General features: G+C 48.3%; 1 protein-coding gene across 1 annotated transcript in view; it reads left to right on the top strand.

The window, feature by feature from the left end:
• The window catches only part of syne2b (spectrin repeat containing, nuclear envelope 2b), a 105,034-nt gene extending 84,538 nt beyond the window's left edge, over window positions 1-20,496 (top strand). Inside the window, 17 exon segments of the mRNA XM_070978598.1 lie at window positions 6,857-7,019; window positions 9,777-9,964; window positions 10,047-10,197; window positions 11,872-12,054; window positions 12,882-13,019; window positions 13,113-13,307; window positions 13,608-13,914; window positions 14,526-14,616; window positions 14,915-15,023; window positions 15,132-15,261; window positions 15,732-15,943; window positions 16,280-16,480; window positions 16,573-16,701; window positions 17,131-17,322; window positions 17,744-17,818; window positions 19,033-19,082; window positions 19,348-20,496. Of these exon segments, the coding sequence (XP_070834699.1) occupies window positions 6,857-7,019; window positions 9,777-9,964; window positions 10,047-10,197; window positions 11,872-12,054; window positions 12,882-13,019; window positions 13,113-13,307; window positions 13,608-13,914; window positions 14,526-14,616; window positions 14,915-15,023; window positions 15,132-15,261; window positions 15,732-15,943; window positions 16,280-16,480; window positions 16,573-16,701; window positions 17,131-17,322; window positions 17,744-17,818; window positions 19,033-19,082; window positions 19,348-19,558 (2,725 nt within the window). The 3' untranslated portion in view covers window positions 19,559-20,496.
• The last annotated feature ends 3,201 nt before the right edge of the window (window positions 20,497-23,697 follow it).

Raw genomic sequence — 23,697 nt, 5'->3', positions numbered from 1 at the left:
TTCATTGACGGACGGCCTGCAGGTAAATTGTAGGGGCGGTTCTGTGACGCCTGCTCCCTCAGATCTCTCAGACGACTCCGGAATGCAAACTGTCGGGTTTCTACAGGAAGTTCAATGAATCCTGACATCACTGAATCACGGCTGCACAGGAAAACAAGCGAGTCAACAGTAAAAGCTTTCAGATTTTGGCTTCTATCACGACCCTGAGCAGTTCAACTGATGTCCGAATAGGAATCGGTCTGCATTAGCTTGGTTCTGTGGATGATTGTGCGCTCTCACCGCTAACTGGGTTGATCTCAGAAACAAGTATTGTGCATTAGAGGAGGGTTTTTTGTGCTTTCTTGCGCTGCGTCAGTCGCTTCACTTTAGCCCAGCCAAACAGTAATTATGATCTGCCGTGTCCTCTCTGTGCAGCAGAGTGGATGTCGGGTGGTGGAGGGCACAACAATTACTGGTACATCTGCGGCGAACAACAGGACGGCCAGTTTAAACTGGCGACTGCGCTCTGCGGCCGATAATTGCCTGCTTGTTGACCTTTAAAGGACTCTGAGTTTAGTGGCCGGCGAGTTCATAAAAAGCACACAGCAAATCAAGCTGAGTCAAGCTGAGCAGTAGGATGTTTTCTTGGAGGCAGATGGGTTAAAGCAGTCCGGGTGGGGGGGCGGGGGTGGAGGTGACTGATCCTCCATGAGAACGACTGACTTAGATCTGCCATATGGCGGCAGGTTAGCGGCCGCGGCTCCTCCTCAGGCTGCTCCTCCCTCACATTTAAAAAACATGGCACCTTCTGTCTGCTTTCAGAGCGTCTCATTCACTGTGGACACGGCCTGAGAAGGACTGAGCTGAGTAAACAGGGGACGAGGGTGAGGGTCTTCACCATGACGGACAGGTTGTTAGTACACAGACGTGCCCTCTGTCCTCTGTCTTTAACAATAGAAGGGGGACCGGAGTGGAGAGGGAGCGTGACACACAATAGTGGATTTGCCCTCCTCGCCCCTCCCCTCAGCTGCCTCCCCCAGCCCCCTCTGGGACTGACCAGCATAACGAGGCTAAGCCCGTTAATGAGACACGAGCCTCGTGTCTGTGCTGGAATGTGCAGTTTTCACACTGTTGGTTTAGATTTCATTAAAGCACAGTCGCTGATGTACCTGGTGAATACCTGTCTGAGGCGGTCCGTGAGGTGCTGGATGGGGCCGAGGCTCAGTGCAAGGCCCCAGCCCAGACCCTAACCTCACCTTAACCCATTCAGCTTCTGCATGCTGGAGCGTCAGGAGTCCTCCTCTCGTCAGGAATCAGTTTGGTGGTCCACACCCCGCGTCGCTGCATGCGTCATATCACGCTGATCATCCCGAGGCCAAACCCTCGGTGGGGTTGGAGGCTCTGGGTCTGTTGTTGTAGCGAGGCGACAGAAACCCACTAAGCCTTTAAACGTGAGGAGCGTCTCTCCACACAAGCTGCTTAACGTGATCAGGAAACCTTCTCGCCATCGTCACATTCATGCTGCTCACACCTCAAAACCATCGCATCATTCAGTGTTTACCACGAGGCCAGAATTCATTAATGAAGACCAGCTTTGATAACAGTTGCACTGAGTCTTCCTCAATCTGACCTCTGCCACTAATCAGAGTGTGTGTGGCAGCCAGAAGTAGATTTGTAGATCAGTGGGCTCCAGCCCTCACTTAACCCCCCCCCAGCAGCCTAATCCACCGTCCAGAGAGGACACACCCCAACTCTCTGAGCCAATGAAACGCAGGCTGCACGAGGCTCATCAGCTCAGGTGCTGCTCACAGGTCTGATTCTCAGTAAACAGAGTAAATCAGCTCGTAACATAAACAAGGAACTAAGGACCACAGAGGCCGCCATGTTGCACAGCCATGTTTCTACAGCAGCCCAGAGTGGACAAACCAAAGGTTAAACACGAGTTGAACGTCGTTTGGTATCTAAAGTTTGGTTTTACAGCCACCCTGTGCTGACGAGGGTCGTGTGTTCGAGTCCTGCGTGCACTCTTTCTAGAAACCAGATGAGTGTCGATGGAAATCTAAACCATTGACACTCTCACCTGTTACCAGTGGACCTGTGAATGTTCACTGTGAACAGGTGTTTTTGGAGCATTCCACATCTGTCCCAGTCTTTTGTTGCTCCTGTCCGACTTCAGAACGAGCAGATATTTACAAAAATGAGTGCAGCTGATGAGGTCAGACCTCACAGGATGGAGCGACTCTGCTGTCATTGGCTGCTGCCAGAGGCCTGCAGGGCTGTGTCACATGTTTGCAGAAGCACTGATGGAGTTCAGAGGAGCTGATTCAGGGTCAGTGATGACTGCGGCGTCCCTCCGCCTTTGTCTGCGTCTCGCCTCACTAACTTGCGGCAGATGACTGCTGAGGTTTGACTTGCGGAGGGATTAGATGCGTTGACACTGGCCCGCTGCTCGCCTTTGTCCCCCAAAACAAACCGGGCGCTCCGTCACCGGCCCAGCAGCTGCCGTCTGCTGACACGAGCCTTTGTGCCGGCGGGGGCCAGCGGGGGCCGCCGTCCTCTCCCCTCATTGTCTGAATGAGATGCACGCGAGGCAGATGTTTGTCTTTAAAAAGCGATCCGTCCCCTCACACTTGGTCCACGAGGCGTTTGTCTCTGCTCTGCAGTTTGTCGAGTCATAAAATTCAAGCTGAGCTTTTATTTTTTGTCTTCTGTCGTGTCGTCTGGAGGGTTACCGCTGACATCAGAACAACGCAGAGCCCACTTTCAGACGGATGTAGATGTGGTCGTCATGGTCATGATGGCGGTTTGTCAAGTTTTAAGTCACTGTGAGGTGAAAAATGGAGCTGATTGGGAGTCAGTGTTTCTGTCTGTGTGCCAGTGATGTTGAAATATACTCGCTGTTCTGCAGCTGGTCAGACCTTAAAGTAAAGATGCTAAATACCCAGAGTGACACTAACTGCACCTTCGTCTTCTTCAGCACTCTGTTGTCACTTTTCATCCCCAAAGAAAACAAAGTTAATAAGCTGGAAAACACTGAGAGCACTGAGACCATCTGAGTTTTCATGTCCTGTCAGTTTGCATCCAAGTGGAAAGAGAGCAAACAGGAAGTAAAGGAGAAACTCAGCGTCTCTCTCACTCTGAGAGTCTCAGTGGTCAGTAGTTACAGATGCTACAGTAAAATGCATCAGAAATCTGAACACATCTGAAAACGTGTCAGACTGGTTCTGTTCAGACCTCTCTCTCGGCAGGTGCCACATATCACGTGTTCAGCCTGACGGACGACTAACAGCCGTTACTGTAACACACAGATGAAGCCGGCGTCGTTTGCTTTCTTTAAACCTTTGTGTGCGTTCTTGCTTCTCCTCCACCTGTCGTCGCCTGAAGCGGCCTCCATCTTTCAGCGCTGTGATCTATGACTGGCTCTGAGCTGCTGAACCGCAGGCTGTTTGTTTGAACTGGAAGGAGGTGGCAGATGGAGGTTTTCCAGGCCGAGGTCTCCCGCTGGTCTGTCTGTGTCAGCGCTTCGGCCCGTCAGCAGTAACGTCCACGGCCGTGTGCACCTGTAACCTGACTGGCTTCAGCGCTTCTGCTGCTTTGTTCCTGCTCGTCTCTGCTTGCAGCTGCAGGGTCGTGAACTGATGGTACAGTCGCTTTGGAAGGTTTCCAGCCCAGAAATGAACGTTTGTGCTCTGAAGCGCCTCAAACGGTCCTGAAAACTGAACCTCTGCCGTTCAGAGACACAGTCACACATATGAACAGGAACATGAACAGCACAACGCAGTGCTGGGCTTAAACATGTGATCGCCATGTTAATGATTCCACCATTTTTAGCACCTGGATGCGTCACTTTGTGTCCTTTCTGCACCTTTACTGCACACATGTCCTTATGTGGGCCGGGTTTTATTGACCCCATTTATCCATATCTCAGCCTTATCTTGTTCTGGAAAGATCCCAAATGTTGCTGTTAATTATTATTTTATTTTATTGCTGTGAGCTCCACAAACAGCCGGAGACCAAGCAGCCCCATTCAGACTGCGTCTATGTGAGAGAAAAGGTAAAAGAAGTTAAAACCAACCATCAGCAGTATTGATTCTGACTGTTTGATGAAGTATTTCCTGTTTCCAGCCTCTTAAATGTGATGAATCGCTGCTTTTCTCTCTTTAACATCACTGTTATATCACTTTTTTTGGTTTTTGGACTGTTTGTTGGACAAACAATCAATGTGAAGACAATGTCTCCTTGAGCTCTGGGAACCTGTTATTTTATGACAAAATCATTCGGTTAGGAAGCTGTCGTTAGCTGCTGGTGCTGTGTATCCTTGAGTGAACCTGTTACTGCATCCAGATGTTAGAGAGATGGGAGGAGGAGGGGGCAGGCGGACTGCAGAGGAGGGAGGGAGGGCAGGAGGAGGAGGAGGAGGAGGAGGAGGAGGGGGCAGCGCTTGCTAGCGGAGCAGCCATCGCCATGGAGTAACCTCCTCACCAGCCCGTAAGTACCTCTGATCCCGATCACACCGGCACACCCGGCCAGCGTGAGGCTGAGGAGGCAGGCGGGTGAAAGCGGAGCAGGCGGGTTGTTTTGTTTTGATAAAGAGGAGGAGGAGGAGGAGGAGGAGACGGAGAGCAGGAGTGAAGGGGGATGGGCCGGCTTTGTCGGTGCAGGCAGGCAGAGCAAATTCAGCTCAGACCGCCGGCTCCAGGCGTCTCGTGTGTTGGTATTTACTCCAGGTTGCAGATCGTACAGCAGGTGTGTGTGTGTGTGTGCATGCGTGCGTGCGTGCGTGCGTGCACGTGCATGTGCAGTGAGCCTGCATGCGTGCGCTCATCATGGCAGCAGCGTGTTTTTCTGTCATGGATGTTGCTCTCCGCCCTGTTTGTTGCCACGTCCTCATGTTGTGTGGAGACATGCAACCAGGAGCTCACATCTGCAAACACCAGCACATCAGGAGCCAGAGGGGACAGGAAGTCCCGCCTCCGGTCTCTGCTGATGCAGCTTCAGCATCTTAGTTTGTTGATTGTGTCTCATCGTGGACGTCAGCTGGTCTCAGTGTGAGGCTGAAGGCAGCGTCAGTGACGGCCGGATGAAAGCTGCTTGTTGCTGCTCGTTGCATCATTCAGCCGCGCTGGACGCCTTGAACAGAGGCTGAACTACGAGGCGTGCACACAGACAAACAGAGCACGGACAGAGTCCTCTGCACTGTCTCTGTCTCTGTAAAGGACGCACTCCTTTACGTGACGCTCAGAAATTCCCCTGAAAACCTGCTCTGTTATCTCAAAAATCACATCTCTCTGAGCTTTTCTTGGTTCCTGGAAAGCAAACAGTGTCGAGGTGCAAACCAAAATCTGCTTTTTCCTGTAGTTTAGAGAAAATGTCTGTGTGATATAATAAGGTTTGCAAAAAGGTGCTTTGAGGAAGGTCTGGTCTCTTCTAAGCAGGTGTTTTGTTAAAAAGCCACCTGTCCACATGCTAACGAGCACGCTAACACGCTCAGAGCTTCAAGCTTCCTGCTGACGTTCCTTCAGATGAAGGCGTGTTCTGGTGGAGCGCTCTCAGCGGCTGCAGCGATGCCGGTGCAGCGTCGCCCTCCCTGCGGTGTCGGTGGGTGCAGCAGAATGAGCTGATGTAGGTCAGTGACCTGCGAGCTGGACTGGAATGCAGAGTGTCTCTCAGACAACACCCAGCTCTGTCAGATGTAGGTCAGCCTGCAGCTCTGCTATAAAGGCTCCTGTTGTGTCGTACGTGAGAACGACAGCAGCGCTGCGGCAGGCGGCCACGCCGCCAATCTGTGCTGCCGAGCTGACAGCGGCGAGGTGACGCCGTGATTCTCACCGTGGACGGCCTGCTCGATGGCTCTGCAGCGTGAAATAAATCTGCTCTCAAAGCTGATTATTCCCTCTCATATGAGGCATTCAGCAGGGCAGAAAAGCTGCACAGAGCTGCTTCTTCTCACTCAGTCTGCACAAACCTCAGCGCCACAGAATGTGACCTTCCTCAAAACTGTTTGTTTGAGTGCTGAAATCTGATTTTATCAGCGTTGCCATGACAGAAACTAAATGCTGGGTCATTAAATGAGACCTTTGCTGTCATTCGGGAGCTGAGCAGTGTTAGCATGGAGAGTCAAGCATAGAGGAAAATCACAGGAAAGTGCTTGTTATGTCCTCTGCAGTGCTGGGGTAAATCTCACAGTCTGTCGGGGTTTTAATCTGTCCTCTGTGGAGACGCTCTGGTCCTGATGACGAGCTGAGGCAGCAGCAGCAGCGACGGTGCAGGTTACAGCAGCATGATGGGAAAACTTAAAGCGTCTGATGCAGCCGTACGTCATGAGCGTGCACTGATGGTGTTTGTGTAATTACTCTCACTGCCAGAAGGGGGAGACAAAAGCTCCACACTGCAGGTTTAAAGAATAAATATGTTTAATGTCAACACATTCTGTTCGTGTTTGTCCGTCTCTCAGTACTTCCTGTCCGTCGCTCTCCCCTCTAAGCACACTTCTTCCTACTTTGAAAACGGCTCTTTAATTTATTGTTTGCTTTGAGATCAAAGCTCAGTGATGTCCTCAAACAGCTGCTCGCTGTCGTTTTAAGCAAATTGTACTCAAACTGGAGGAAGTGCTGCTTTCGTTGGGGACTATTTTCAGCAGCGGATTAATCCACGTTTGGGACAGGAAGAGGATCTATCAGGCTGTGACGCTCACAGTACTTGTTCATGGATAAATTCACTGTTGTTTTAGTTTGCTGATGAAGTCGTAACACTGCACAAAGCTGTTGTGTCCATGTTTGTGCTGAAGAAGGAGAATAAGTTCACGCTTTCAGGGACGATGATCTCTCAGCGACACTCCGGCGACGCCTTCTGAAACGTGACGTTTTTCTCTCCGCAGGGTGAGGAAGCTGAAGGAGACGCTGGTGACGGTGCAGCAGCTCGATAAGAACATGAGCAACCTGCGGACATGGCTGTCCCGCATCGAGGCGGAGCTCGCCAAGCCGGTGGTGTACAGCGTCTGCCACAGCGACGAGATCCTGAGGAGGCTGGCCGAGCAGCAGGTGAGCAGAAGGGTCCTCAGTCATCGAAGCGTGTGCTGAGGGTCGATTATGGGAATTGTAGTGTTTTTGGAGATCTGCCCTTAAAGTCAGGATATCTTAACTTGTCTCCTGCTGGGAGACTCAGCTGCACCCCATTAAAACCAGTTCAGATTCTGGTTCAATAAGAAACTATTTCACAATGTTCTGTCCTGAATTTCAAAGAAAACGCCGTCTTTTCTTCCTCTCAGACTGATCAGTCTGATCAGAAGGAAAGGAGCTCTGAAGAACAAAGGTTCACCCGGCAGTCATCAGTAGGGCAGTAAAACACATGCGAGCAGCAACGCTTCACACCTCCGTGCAGCTGCTGAACTCAGACATCTTTTTAAAAAAAGGCTTAAAAAGCTGTTTTGTGACAGCTCAGACCAGAACGGAGAGTCCACTTTGAGGGTCGACACCACGGGCCACTCTGAGGGAATTTTAGGGCAGGAAGTACTCACTTACCGGCGAAGCACGGCTGCTTTTACGCCCTTTATGTTACGGCCACCCTGTTGCGGGCAACAGCATAATAGTACAAGAGTGAAGTAATGTGCGCGGCAAAGTGAAATCTCAGCAAGCTGCAGGAAGAACTTGGAAAGCAGGAAGCTGCCACACTGGGCTGAGAGATGGTGAATGCACTGAGAGCCAGCGGCCCCGAGAAAGGAAATGGATTTCATTTGGTTGGTCCCTTTGTGCTGCGCTGCACTGCCACGTTACTAAAAGGAGAAAAGTTAGCGGCGTAACAGGAAGCGGACGGATGGAAAGGCTCGTGGAAAGACTCAGACAGAAGGTGAATGAAATGACTTCTTTCAGAAAGTGAGTGCATTTGCTGTAGTCATAGTAACACATCAACAAAAAAGCCCTCAAACTCTGCCGAAACACGTCAGCTGATCAAACACAGCACGTCACCAGTGTACCAATTCAAGGTGAAATCGTTGCATTAAAAGTATTCTCTTGACGTTTTAGTTGCATCCTGCCGGCGCTTTGTGCAGCCTGTATGAGAACAGGTCTGTGTGAGGGCCGACTGGGCCTTCAGCGTCAGCGTCTTAGTCAGGGTTTAGTCCTTTACTCGTCTCATCAGACGTGGAAACAGACGAAAACCAGAGTGAATAAAGTAAAAGCTGCATTCGAGCGAAGCGGCGTCTTTGTTCTTACTCTGTTTCTGTCATGGCGTCCTGGTGCGTCTTCCTCCACTGATGCTGGTGCAGCTCCACTGTGTCTCTCTAAGCACCATCAGGTCTGAACAGCTGTGCGGCTTCCTAATCCAGCTGTTCACTGGCTCACGCCGGGTGCACGATGTAATGGATCAATCAGAAACACAGGCAACATCTGAGCTCACCTGACGCTTCTGTTACCTGGCGTCATGGCTCTCAGCAGCACAGACGCTGGATCATTTAAGAACACAGCAGCCATGAACATGCGTCCTCCATGTCTCCGCGCCTTCGCCTCACGCCACAGACTGAGTCACCGCTAACGGCTAAGGTTTGAAAGTGTTCTGCTCTGCCAAGAACTCGTCAGGAACGGTGCTTCATGGAGCCTTTCTTAGTTAAAAACAGCTTCTGACAGGCATGAAAAGGCACCATGTGAGCGTATTTTCCTCCAGAACCTGCAATCACAGCTCATACGCACAGGCTCCGGCAGATTCTGGATAATTCTCGTTCTAGTTTTATGACGAATCAGACGCAGGTGCGTTAATTTCATGCTAACGATGGACGAAGCTGGCCTGCGCTCGTGTGTCGAGGCGCTGATCGTCTCTTTCTGATCATTTCCTCTCACCTGAAAATACTCGTGAAATACTCGCGATGAGTGACAGAAGTAAAAAAAAAAAAATACACCCAAAGTCTGAAGAGCGAATTGGACTCGAGTGCGAGTTTGGACAAGGACGAAGAAAGAGCCGAGACAGGTGACGGACAGGCGGGAAAAAAAGCAGAACGCCAGCGAGCTGCTGAAAGTGAGGCAGGAAATAAAGAAAGAGCCGCCATTAGTGGATGAGGGACGGCTGAAATGACTCCCGCGTGGATGGGCTCTTTAAGCTTTCAGCAGTCGCCACGGCAACACAGAGAGAGGTAACTTTGAACAAACAGGAGCCGACAAAAGTGCTGTCACACGCACGCACACACGCACGCACGCACGCACACACACACACACACACACACACACACACACCAGAGACCAAAAAGCCCTCTGTTGGCTCTGAAGACCATTTAGGAGCTCTGAGTTGTTGATGAAGTTCTCCTGATCCAGAATGTGTCCCAGGTCCATACGGACGCTGACAGTCCACAGTGTCTCACAGAGTCCACCACAGACCAACATGGCTAACAACAGGAAGTGAAGCACCGGCGGAGGTCTCATCATCACCACCAGTTCATTCGACCTGTTTGTGGCTCCTCGTTTCCCATGAGCGCTGCAGTGTGGAAACACCTCGAAGAACTCAAAGCTGCTCAGGATCAGTTTGTCTCGCAGGTTTGAGACACAGCGAGCGTGACTTTGACGAACTCTGTCTCACAGTGTGATGCAGACATGAGAGACGGTGGTAAACAGATGAAGAAAGAGGAGAAAAATGTGAGCTTATCTTTGGAAATAAGAGTTCTCCAGAGCTTTAACTCTCATGAGGTTTATTCTGTGAGTGCTAATGTGTTGAAAGCAGTTGTTGAACTCCCGATAAAACGGTGAAATGTGAGCCTTGATCTTCTTCTTCCTGCATCGCTGAGTGAAAGTAAACAAGGCGTGTTTGACCTGCAGGACCTGCAGCGGGACATCGAGCAGCACACGGAGAGCGTGGTGTCGGTGCTGACGCTCTGCGACGTCCTGCTGCACGACGCCGACGCCTGCGGCAGCGACTCCGAGAACGACTCCATCCAGCAGACCACCCGCAGCCTGGACCGACGCTGGAGGAACATCTGCGCCATGTCCATGGAGAGGAGGATGAGGTGAGCGGCAGCGACAGTAAAAGAAATCTCACAATGAGATCTTGGTTGTGTCGGCTTTGGTCAATGGTCCCTTCTGTTTCAGGATTGAGGAGACGTGGCGTCTCTGGTGCAAGTTCCTGGACGACTACTCTCGCTTCGAGGACTGGCTGAAGACGGCTGAGCTCACTGCGGCGAGCCCGGACTCCGCCGACGTCCTCTACACCAGCGCCAAGGAGGAGCTCAAGAAGTTCGAGGTGATTGTCCTGATGAAGACGCTGCAGAGTTCAGTAGAATCTGAGGAGTTAATCTAACGTGGTCGTGCTCAGTTTGCAGGTGGTTCAGTGAAAGATTCAGTCAGTGTAAAGGAAAACACCAGATTTAGATTTCTCTCGTGGTCACATGATGTTTTGACCAGATGTTTGCAGTACAATTAACATTTACTGCAAATTGAATAAAAATCTGACCAGTCGCTGGCTACATGAATAAAAAAGACTTTTTAATGTCATAAAGAAAAGTAGCATCTTGAACATTTTGACATTCAGATGTGATTTTAGTTCTTCCACTTTAAGAAATTAATCACTTGTGTATCTTTTTGTTTTGTTTCCCATTTTAAAAATGACAGAAGATTCATTTCTTCACCTTTAACGGCACACACTGGACTCCTGCGGTCCTTCAGTGGTAGAAAATCTCCCATTAAAGGAAACAAACTGCAGCTTCAGAGGCTGAGGTTGAATTCAACACACATCGTCGGGACAGTTTTCAACCAATCAAACACTTGTCTTAAACTCTGTGTCCCAGCCCAGTACAGTCCAGGCTCAGGTGTCCTGCTGCGCTGGACACAGCGCTAACCTTTGATGTGTCCCTCTGGATTAGAGGCACAGATTAGCGTCTAGTAATCTGGACTCTGCTGAAGCACGCTCATCTCCACTTCAACGGAGATCCAGTGTGGTGCTGATCGCTAAAACCAGTGACCTATATGCTGACTGTTGGTGATGTAATGGAAGCTGTGGGAGCGTAATCATTAGAATCAGTAGGATGAAGGTTCAAACCCTTAAACTGACCGGAAAAGGTTCTTAATCCTCCCGAGCAGCTGGGAGTGGAGGACTGGTGGATGCTTTCAGCTGTATATCCATCCGTCCGTCCATCCATCCATCCATCCATCCATCCATCCATCCATCCATCCATCCATCCATCCATCCATCCATCCATCCATCCATCTGTCCCTCCATCCATCTGTCCCTCCATCCATCCATCCATCCATCTGTCCCTCCATTGTTACATCCATCCATCCATCCATCTGTCCCTCCATTGTTACATCCATCCATCCATCCATCCATCCATCCATCCATCCATCCATCCATCCATCCATCCACCCATCCATCCATCCATCCATCCATCCATCCACCCATCCATCCATCCATCCATCCATCCATCCATCCATCCATCCATCCATCCATCCATCCATCCTTTTGAGTTTATAGTCTTTGAAACTTTGTGACATTTGTGTGAATCAGTCGGTCAGTCAGGTGATCACTCAAGCTCCAATCAAGGACCGTATTTGTCAGGTGATGCAGTCATGTGATTAAAACAGAATTAGTGAGGAGCTGCTAATTAGAGGAAGCACTGATCAGGAGTTCATTGAGGGAAAACTCTTCGTTAATGGGCTCGTAGTGAAAGACTGCGAGTGACTGATAAAGAGCCAGTATGTTACTGATAGACAGGAACTGGCTAATTCTCATTATGTTCTGCTGTTCTTCCTCTGAGTTCTCCGTGTTTTTCCTTTCTTTGACAAGTCAGCAGATAAACCATCCTGAGCTTTACCTTAAATCACCTTTGAGTGATGCGTTCAAAGGCACAGGCTGAAATCTGTGCACAGACCAGACGGACAACACGGGTTCTCATAGTTCTTCGTTATGTTCTCCTCTCAGGCGTTCCAGCGGCAGGTTCACGAGCGCCTGACTCAGCTGGAGCTGGTCAACAAACAGTACCGCCGCCTGGCCCGGGAGAACCGAACCGACGCCGCCAGCAAGCTCAAAGTCATGGTCCACGAGGGGAACCAGAGGTGGGACAGCCTGCAGAGGAGGGTGGCCGCTGTCCTCCGCAGACTCAAGGTGAGGCAGGAGGTCAGAGGTCAGGAGCTGATTGGACGGTTCTTAAAATAAAACAGAATATAAACTACTTCTGACCGTGAAAACAAAAAGAACGAGTACGAAGAGAAGGAGAGAGCAAACACCAGCGCGGATCAGCTGATCTGCCAGCGTCTCCCAGCTCTCCACGCTAAGCCGTCAGGATTTAGGTCACCTCTCAGATGGTGACGAGGCGCGAGGCGTCACGTTGGCAGGACGTCGTTGTCGTGGTGGCATGTGGCGCTGAGCAGATGGAGGACGGTTACGGTGCTTTAAAGGGAAGTCGTGTCATCAAAGAACTCAGCCGATTGGTGCTGCTCGACCTTTGAGCCATATTCACATCAGCGGGGTCGGCGGTGCTTAATGTAGGAGTGAGAGTATACAGTGACAGGGGTTAATGTCCAGAGAGAGGACGAAGACACGAGCGCAGGACGCCAAGCTCGTCCATGCTCTTTATGACAGGCATGTCCAAACTATTCCACAAAGGGCCGAGTGGCTGAAGGTTTTCTTTCCAACCAAGCAGCAGCACACCAGACGACTCATTTCATCAGCTGATCTCAGTCTTCAGACAGCTGATTGGTCAGACTGCATCCTCTTGATTGGTTGGAGAAAAACCTGCAGCCACACGGCCCTTTGTGGAACAGTTTGGACATGCCTGCTTTATGATATGACTGATTTGCATATTTACGTCCACTGTCAAAGGTCTGATGTCACCTGGTACGTCTGACCCTCATGAAATGACAGATCAGGTCAAAGCTAATGATTGAAAGCGTTCTCAGAAACAGTTTCTAAACCGTCTTCTGCTCCTGCAGCACTTCACCTCTCAGAGGGAGGACTTCGAGGGAACCCGTGAGGGGATCCTGGTGTGGCTGACGGAGATGGACCTGCAGCTCACCAACGTGGAGCACTTCTCCGAGAGCGACATCGAAGACAAGATGAGGCAGCTGAACGTAAGTGTGCTCCTGCTGCTGATGTCCTTAAATCTGTTCCTGTGACTCTGTCCATGACTGAAGTGTCCTCCTGTCCTCACGTCAAACCTGCAGGCCTTCCAGCAGGAAATCACCCTGAACACCAACAAGATCGACGCCCTGATCGTGTTTGGGGAGAACCTGATCCAGAAGAGCGCCCCTCTGGACGCCGTGCTGATCGAGGACGAGCTGGAGGAGCTGCACTCCTACTGCCAGGAGGTGTTCGGCAGGGTGGCCCGCTTCCACCACCGCCTCGTCAACAGACGGCCGGTCAGTACTGCGCCGCAAACTTCCTCTTCCACCAAACGTCAGTGTGTCAGTTGTTATTATTTTTTTAATGTAGATTTAAAAGTTTAGAAAACGATTAGAAATAAAAGTTCATTGTGAATCCAGATTGATTGATTGTCCTCCTGTGGATCTCTGATGTGAATGATGATGAAGGTGAAGATGAAGAACACACAATGGCATTGTTTCACTCTGAAATTAAAAAATGAGGCTGTGGTTTGTGGACGTGGATGACCGCAGAGCTGATGCTTAACATCTTCGTCGTCCTCTTGAATGTTTTGTCAGGTCCTGGAGGAGGAGAGGGACCTGTCGGACCGGGACACGGACCTCAACGACTCACCTGATCTGACCAGCGGGACTTCCTGGAGGGAGGCGAGGAAGAAGGAGGAGGAGGAGGTTCCGGCAGGAGGCGGAGCCTCAGCTGGACGGCAGGCCGTGTGTCACCTCCTGGCGCCCCCTCTGGAGCGGTCGGGACGGGAGACCCCTGTCAGCGTGGACTCCATCCCGCTGGAGTGGGACCACACGGTGGACGTGGGAGGGTCATCGTCGCACGAGGACGACGAGGACGCCACCTTCTTCAGCGCCCTGTCAGGTAATAACCGCCGTTCAGACAGACGCTGTGAGTAATCTGACAAAGTTCCAGCTTTATTTTCTCATCGTCATTGTCGTGAAGCAGCGGCGAGGAGCGAAGAAGAAGAAAGAACGGCGTCATTAAAATCCCTCCTCGTGATGGATTCAGTGACGCTCGGTCGTTTTGTTTTGGATGTTTGTTTGGAAAAAGAAGCCCAGACTCCGCTAAGCAATGATGAGATTTCAGAGCGTCCTTGAACATGTGTTCAAAACAGCCCCTGCTTCCACCTGCGTTGCCAAGCAACAGCTTCATATGTTTATTTTTGTTATTGACATTCAGGTTTCAGGTCGATGCAAACTGATTTGCAGACTGCAGTGAAGTTAAAAGAGACTCAGAACCACCAATTTTAAACCAATAGCATCACATTTTATGACTTTATAGTTAACGGACTGAAATAGGTGGAGAGGACATCACTCTGTATTAATGAGACCTCAGTTCAGCCTCGCAGGTCGTCCTTGTCTTCCTCTCTCCTGGACGTCCACACTGTTCTGATGTCCTTCGTTCTTCGTGCTTCGAGCTGCGTCCTGTTCAGAGCTGCAGGCGACGCCGCTGACCTGCGCTCTCTCTTTCAGATGCGAAGGTCACAGAGAGCTCAGAGTCCTTCGTTAAAGCGACTGTCAGGGCGGTGAAATCGGCCTCTGGTAGGCGCTCTGCCTCCTGCATGCGACTGCCTCACTGTGTGCTGAAGGACCAATCCCATCCACCCCCACCCCCACCCCCCATCCATTCACCTTGAGTCACAGATGTGGCTGCACACCGCTACGACTCATCACTTTAAAAAACAGAACCAAAAACACGAGCCTGCATGACGCTGAGGAGGAAGTTTTTGCATGTGTTTGACGGATATTTGAGTCTTCTGCATGCGTCACCGTCTCCTCTGTGTCGTCTTGGTTTTCTCCATTTCTTTCTTAATTTTGCTCGTTTTCCCTCTCACAGTGAAGTCAGTGACCGACCCCCCCAGCTGGCACCAGCCCGGCTCCCCAGAGAGGAAACGAGTCCCCCGAGAGGTCATCCGAGGCCTGAGCTCGTCTCCCACGCACACCAGCACTCCCTTCCGCCAGCAGGGCTACGTAAGGACACGCACCAACATCTCCAATCTTTCCCTCGGCATCCTGACGCGGCGCGATGAGGTCGGCCTTCAGGTTAAAGCCGTGTGTGTGCTCTGTGTGTGTGTTCAGGCTAAGCTCATGTCGGAGTGCAGCGGCAGCATCGACAGCGTGAAGAGGGTCAAGCTGATCCTGAACGACGAGGAGGAGCCGGAGGATCCGGGTCTGACCAGCAGCATGGCCGACAAGCAGACCAGCACAGGTAGCTGAACAGAGAGGCGTCGCTCGCTTCAGATTCATAGGAAATGAGACGACACAGAGCGGAAGGTCTGAATCCTGATAGATCTGCAGTGCTGGTCAAAGCGAAGCCTGTGGTTTCGTCTCACAAACACAACGATGCAGCTTCTCTCTGGACGAGGCAGACAGTTTAACAAAGGGCTGAAACTGAGACGTCTCCTCACTGACGAACAGAGAAAAGCAGCAAATCTACACCAACAAAAAACTGACATTTTAGTTTGATTATTGCCTTTTAATCCACTGACGACTTATTGTGTCATGGTGATGTGAAAGCATCATGTGGAGGCTGCTCGTCTTCTCCATGAGCACCTTGCTTGTCCGCGTTCACACAAGTTAAGCGCTCCAGTGTTGAAACAGATTCCTTTAAGCATTAGCATCATGCTAACGTGTTTAAAGGGAGACGCCAGCAGCGTTCATAACTCCGTTTCTCTGCAGGCGTGATCGAGCGCTGGGAGCTGCTGCAAGCGCAGAAGTTCAACAGCGACGCCGACATCAAGCAGGACCTGCAGCAGTGGCAGAAGCTGAACTCCGACCTCTGTGAGGTCACTTCCTGGTTGGCCAGGGTGCTGCCGGAGCTGGAGAGGCTGCAGCGGATCGCTCCGTCCACCAGCATCCGAGACATCGAAGTCAACATCAGGAAGCTAAAGGTACGACAACCTGAGAGACGACTCGAGTCACAAACACTCAGGAAGTCTCAGTCTGGTCTTTATTCACTGTGAGACAGAGACATGAGACACAGACAGACACAGAAACACGTCTTTCACACCAAATACTCATGAATGCTCAAATCTCATGTTGCATCTAAAAGAGTTCAAGTCGGAGCAGAATTTGGCGTCTCAACTAAATCTTGAGTTATGTGTTTATTTTATTTATTTACTCATGAAAGTCTGAGTGCGCCGCGTTCAAGTGTCAGCGCAGGTGAAACTGTCCAATCACAGTCCTTTCAGGAAGATGAAGACTCACATTCCTCCTCTTCTGTCCAGGAGATGCAGAAGACTTTCAACAGCTACAAGTGTCTGATGATCTCCGTCAACCTGAGCAGCCGTCACTTCCTGCGGGGCGACAGCGCCGAGCTGCGGGAGCTGCAGGAAGCTCTGGGCTCGGCCAATCACAGCTGGACGCAGGCCTGCGGCGGCCTGGAGAGCTGGGAGAGGCGGCTGCACGCTGCACTCATGCAGTGTCAGGTGAGACACGGAGAGCAGGTTTGGTTCAAACAAAGACGTTAAAAGATGAGCAGCTCCAGTGACCTTTGCCCTCTACGCTTCTTCTTCTTCAGGAGTTTCACGAGACGCTGCACTCTCTGCTGATGTGGCTCGCCAAGGCCGAGAACAGGCTCGCCGCCGTGAACGTCAGCGACCCGTCGACGTCGCGCTCCGTCCTGCTGGAGCACCGAGACACGCTGACGGTGAGCAGAGACGTCTTGTTTGAAGCTGTTTGATTTCCAAACATCCTTTAAAACGTTTGATTCAGTTCATCAGCTTCCAGCATCCAGCAACGCTTTCCAGGAGTCTTCACTTTGATACTGACAGCAGTTAAACACCAGATCCTCAGTTTGTACAAACACAAACCTTTATTGTACACACAGCAAACAAGTGAGAGAGAAGAGTTCAGTGTTTGGATTTTAGTGTTGGAAAAGCTGTTCATTCACTTCTTAAAAAGGCGTCTTCTTTTACCTTCTTACATTCTACGAACTTAAGCTTAAGTTTCTAGAGACAGTTATGAAATTGCATCACTGTGAGCTCAGACATCATTTCAGCTGCTGAAACCTCCTCATGAGCTCTGGTTCACTGACTATCAAACACTGACTCGTGCTCTCTGTCGCCCCCTGCTGCAGACTCTGCAGGAGGAGCTGTGCGGCCGCCAGCGGCAGGTCTCCTCGCTGCAGGAGATCTCCTCTGAGCTCCTCCTGGAGGCCACAGGAGAAGACAGCGTAGAGGCCAAGGAGAAGGTCCACGTCATCTGCAACAAACTGCACCTCCTGCTGCGACAGACGGCCGCTGACCTGCAGACACTGCAGGGAAGACAGGTGGGTCCGTTTTGACCTCAGGCTGAGGTGAAGCATTCAGAAACTGCAGGCTCGTATAATAAAACATTGCAAAGATGCAAGGTTTTAGGACATGGTGGCAAAACCACTGATTGCACCTTTGAATGCAGCGACATCTGATGAAACATGAGGTAAAATTAGACCTTCAGGTGCTCAGTTTTAGGTGCCTGTTGCCATAGACACACTGCAGTTTAATAAATGCTTTTAAACCCTGAATGCATCCAATGGTCACTGGTTTATTCAGACCTCATGTTAGCCAACTGTACAGTCCTGCATGTCATGTCAGTCTGGTGTTTGGAGGACGTTGTGAATGAGACGCTATCAGAGGTGAAGTCCTGCGACCTCTGACCCCAAACTGGTCCAGTCTGTCTTACCTGATGTGTGCTTGCTGTCTGTGTCTCAGGAAACCTTCTTAACCAGCTCTGAGCTGGACAGCATCGGTCTGGGAACCCTCAGCGCTCCTCTGCTGCTGCACAAGGTACACCTGAACGTTCACACCTGCATGTTGACCTTCAGTTCACACCTGCTTATTGACCTGCAGTTCACACCTGAATGTTCACACCTGAACGTTCACACCTGCATATTGACCTTCAGTTCACACCTGCTTATTGACCATCAGTTCACACCTGCTTATTGACCTGCAGTTCACACCTGAACGTTCACACCTGCATGTTGACCTTCAGTTCACACCTGCTTATTGACCTGCAGTTCACACCTGAACATTCACACCTGCATGTTGACCTTCAGTTCACACCTGCTTATTGACCTGCAGTTCACACCTGCTTATTGGCCTGCAGTTCACACCTGCATGTTGACCTTCAGTTCACACCTGCTTATTGACCTGCAGTTCACACCTGAACGTTCACACCTGAACGTTCACACCTGCATATTGACCTTCAGTTCACACCTGCATATTGACCATCAGTTCACACCTGCATATTGACCATCAGTTCACACCTGGATATTTTTAATCTTCCATTCATTCATTTAATCCATTTAATCTTCACCACACCTCTATATTTTACATTGACTTCACACCTGAACATTCACACCTGCATATTGACCTTCAGTTCACACCTTGAATTTAACCTTCAGTTCACACCCAAACATTCACATTACATTGACTTCACACCTGGATATTTACCTTCTGTTCACACCTGAACGTTCACCTTCACTTCATACCTGCATATTTAATCTTTAGTTCACACCTTAGTATTTTACATTGACTTCACACACCTAAATATTTTATCCTCTGTTCACACCTGGATGTTTACCTTTCCCTTCACACCTATGTAATCTTGAATTCACATCTGAATATTTACCTTCAGTTCACACCTAAATATTTTTAATCTTCAATTCACACATTTAATCCATTTAATCTCACCACACCTTAATATTTTACATTGACTTCACACCTGAGTATTGACCTTCAGTTCACAGTGATGGACACACAGTTCAGATAGTTTAAGTCAATGTAATACTTCACAGTAAAGATATTCAGTTACAAGCTAACATGCTAACATTAACATGCAGTCTGTACTGATGTTATCTTTAATCTGGAGGAACATTTGAAGCTGAACTTCACCTGTTTTTACATTTTTATGCAGCCACACTGACATTTCCTACAAATCCAGAAAGTCTCTGTTTTAGGAGTGAAGTGATTTAACACCTGTGACCTGTTTGTTGCTGCAGGAGGAGGCTGATCTACAGGCAGCTACAGCTGGACGACCAGCGCCCAGAAGGTAAATCTGACAGCCAGAGCTGCACTTTGACTTTAAGGGGACAGAAGGTTCACTACGTTTTCTACATGCTATGTTTAACTTTAGCGAGCTCGGTGAGAATCGAACGTTCTTTGTGCCTCAAACTGAAGCTTCTTCCAGAGCTTTCGACTTCATCTCAGGGTCATCCTCAATGAGAGGAGTCGGGAGGACTGGAGATGCAGTTTAAAGCTTTGACTCTGAGTTAAGAAGTGAAAAGTAAACATCTGTGGCTTCTGTCCGCTTCCAGGGAGGACAGGAGGGACTCCTCCCCACAGCGACCCCTCTTCTACCGGGTTCTACGAGCTGCCTTCCCCCTTCAACTGCTCTTCCTCATGCTGCTGGTTCTGGCCTGCCTGGTGCCCCTGTCCGAGGAGGACTACAGCTGCACACTGTCCAACAACTTCGCCCGCTCCTTCTACCCCATGCTGCGCTACACCAACGGCCCCCCGCCCACATGAAAATCCTCAACAGACCCGTTAACATACAGACTGAAGAGACCTTCTCTGTCTGAAGGCCTCGTGTGTTTTTTGACTAAATTTTATTGTATTTAAAAACGTATTTATTGTTCGTGGAGCTCCACAGTTCTGAAAAAAGAAGCCATATCACTGGTTTGTTTTAATGGTTTTGTCATTTTTTATAGATTTGCCATCAAACGTCCCCACAGAACATCTTCAAAGACAAAAAAAAAAAGGTCTCAAGATTTATTTTTTGGTATTGACAGAATATTTTCATTTTTGTACTTTCACTCTCGTGGGATCGAATCTGAAGGAACGTCAACGTGAACCAAAGCATCCGGGAATCGAGACACTGCAGCTATTTTTACTGTTTTTCATAGACGGCCGCTTGCTGATAGCACATTTTGTACAGAAAAGAGGCGAAATGTTTTTGCTGTTTTAGAGCTATTTAAGGTTTTTTTTAAAGCTGGCAGTGACTCCTCTGCAGACATGCCTTTCTGTAGCCAACAGAACGAACGTAACTTTATCACATCATGTTCTTTAAAATGGTGTCAATGATGAATTTTGTATATAAGTGGAAACTGCTGAGAAAGAAACAGGTAAATTATTGTTTCTGTGTTTGGCACTGAGACCGATCAGAGTAATGTCTGAGGCTTTCACGCTGGCTTGTTACGCTGAATTTTGTCGAAACGATAAAGTGAGATATTTTCCTATGATTGTGGAAACTTTACTGAAAGTGTTTTGGAAGTATTTTCTGAAAATTTTAGCTGATCATTGAACTGAAACGTTTTGCAAAAAAGGCACAGATCCTTAAATTAAAGCTGCGTGAGGAGATTCTTTACCACTAGGGGGCAGAAGGAGTCAAAATGCACTGACAGAAACACGCTTCGGAGATAACGTTAGCTAAACTGGCGCTTTTAGCTAACGTGGTAGCATAAAAACTGCTGACTTACAATTCCAGCAGACACAGAACATGATTACCTCGCTGGATTTGAGCTCTCCCTGTTCCGCTGTTTGACGCTCGACCGGTAGCTGCACTTTTGCTAAAACTGTAGATTTTGCTTGCATGAAGCGATGTGACGATTTGAGAGTCAACCCTCTGGTCTACATGCAGCTGTAAAACCAAAGCAGTGAGACAAAGAGGCTAAAAGTCCTGTCAGGCTGCAGAGTTGGGAGTCGACTCAGTGTGTTTGGTCCTCTGAGCGACCGTCACACGTTTGATTTGAGGTTTTAAATGGAGTTTTTTGAGATTTGGTTAATATCCACGCAGGAAGTCCTGAGTCACCAGATTAACATCAGCAAACACGTCTCACACTGCCAATTAGCACGATGACACGGCCGTATGTTCTTTTTATCTAAAGGTCTAAATGACACGTTCATAACTTACCCAACGTTGTCCAAGTCGGCCTCACGGAGCGAAGCCCCGCAGGCGTCAAACCTGTTAATACAAGGACGGATTATATAAAAAAATAAAAAATACAGCTTGATGTTGAAAATGAATCCCACATTTTCAACATCAAGCTGTATTTTTTATTTTTTTATAGATTCACCTGAATGCTGAAGGTGTCAAAGTCTAACACCAGACTTGTAGTAGAACACGAATGTAAGTGATCCTTTGGGCATTGAATGTAACTGTGCACAATCAAAGGTCGTTAATTGTGCGTAATGTTAAATGATTTGATGTGAAACTCAGTGTTTGATACCAGTTTGTACATAAATCAACCTCACAATCAGAGGGCCAGCAGAACAGAAACAAACCACAAAGTGTGTAAAGTTTTATTTTGTGAACTCTTATTTATGGGTTGTATAGATTGACAATAAACCATGTTTGCCATGATTCACGGCCGTGTGTCTTCTGTGTCGCTGGGTTGCAGAGAAAGAGCTCTGACAGGCCGAAACTTCAACCAGATCTGAGATATGAAGGATGTGTTGTGCACAAACCGCCAAGAAATACTTTCAGCATCAGATCTGGATGAATGTGTGTGTGTGTGCGTGCATGCATGTACAAGCCACAGACATCAGGAAAGAAAGGACAGTGAACATGTATCTGTGAGCGAGCAGTGGACGGATAATCTGGCACTAAGGTTGAACTTACACTGGCGGAAACGTGGCTCATGACTGGACGTTAATGACGCGTTTGAAGCAGTTTCACCAGATCAAAACGAAGCCATCTGAACTCGGATGGCACCAAACGACTGACTATTCTTTTCCGAGAGAACGGTGGTCTGATTAATGAGAACATAATCAAAAACATCACGGCGAACGCGTCAAAAACATGAGACTTTAAACATGGTTGAAGACAGAACGTTTCAGGTCTTATACAGCCAACAGTTTCTCATGCCTGAGAGGCCAAAAACAGCAAAACGAATGAGTTCTGGACTTTTTTCTTCAAGTGTTATCCATTGGAGAAAATGCAGAAATTACAGCAAAGAACACCGATGATTCATCCTGTTCGATTATTTGGTTGAATTTGGCAAAACGGATCCAAAGCAAACCAGATCTAATGATGCATATATCCATCTTTTCCTTTGTTTAGGCTGAGGCTTCTGTATAAAGCTCCAATTAAAAAGAAGACTGTTCACTACCTCAGTGATTAATAAAATTAGGTTTCTACAGAAAACCATCTGCTTTCTGTGTTTTTAAAAAATGTTAAAAACGTTAAAAAGATTTACCTCTAACAAATCACAGCACTGTATATAACATTAATTTGGTCTGTATTTTATTAATTTAAATAATTTTTAAAAAGTGCATATAAATGAGCTTGTTTAGCAATACACTGATGTTACCATCAACATGCGTTAGCATGTGATTGACTTAAAACAAATCTTACGTAAATGACTTACTTTTAGTAAGTAAGTTAATTCGGTGTAGCTAGACTGCATCATTGCTAACATTCTATGTTGAGTATGTCAACACGAACACAATTAGCATGTTACCATATTCATGCTTAGCGTACATGTATTGTGCATAATGAACACATTAATGTATGTTGTTTTTTTTCTAATGCTGGTGCCAAATGTGTCACACTGTTAGCTGATGCTAACATGCTAATTCACAGTGAATACGTCAACATGCGTACGATAAGCATGTTCACACACTAATCTTTATCATGTGATGTTTGGCACGTCACGATCTTGTAATACATGGTTAGCATGCTAACATTTTGGCTAGTGCAGCTAAGGCAGAAAGAAACTGACCTGGAGTGTCCTGAAATCAACATTAAATGTAGAATGTGCGATCACTTTCTCCGACGTAAAAGATGAACTTTGATGCTCAAATGTTGACATATTTACTGATTTCCTGATGACCTCCTTCAGAGATACATGCTAACAGTGCATAGCTTGCTACACTGCTAACACAGTGAAGTTAGCATTTTAACATACTTACACCTTTACATGTGATATTTAGTATGATAATATGCTAGCATTAGCACGTTATCATTACAGTTTTCTAAAGTTGTCATGAACTTTAGGTGTACATGCAGGAAATAAGCATTAAGTTAAATTTAACATTTTTTCTGTTTTGCTGGTGTCAAGAAACTGAATTCATTCAAACATGCTAACATGCGCTGTGTGAGGTTCGGCATGTTAGCTGCTTACGTAGCAAAGTTAGCAGGTCACAGTGAACACAGTTAGCAAAGATTGTAACATGCACTGTTAGCAAACAATATACTTACATGATATCTAACTTTTATGAGCTTACGTGGTGAATTTAGACCAACTAAAGTGTACGGAGGTAAATTTGACTTAATGTTTTCTGCTTTGCTGGTGTTAACTTTTAAACGAATCTGTGCCACATAGTGTAAATCCAGCCTTAGTTTAACCACACGAACAGAGACGAAAGCCTGTTAACAGTCATTTTGTTGAAAGGCCACAAACTGCCGCTTATTGACTCCACTGACACTCGTAGTTTGTACAAAGAGTAGAAAAATCCTGGATGAACAGGCACCGATTCAAACACCAAAGTACACAGCAGTCATGAAGGAGAAAAACACCAGAGTGGGATAGAAAACACGGCCTGTTCTGAAGCTGCAGGACGAGCGAACGGACATATGAAGCAGGTCCTGTGAGTCACGGCAGGCGTCGACTTGTTCTGGATGTTACACCGAGGTGAAAAAAGACATAGAAATACTGTATATCAAA

Source organism: Chaetodon trifascialis, chromosome 14 (assembly GCF_039877785.1).
Source record: "Chaetodon trifascialis isolate fChaTrf1 chromosome 14, fChaTrf1.hap1, whole genome shotgun sequence".
NCBI classification, from domain to species: domain Eukaryota; kingdom Metazoa; phylum Chordata; class Actinopteri; order Chaetodontiformes; family Chaetodontidae; genus Chaetodon; species Chaetodon trifascialis.
Note: the sequence above shows the minus strand (reverse complement) of the source record. Positions and strands in the feature narration are given on the sequence as shown.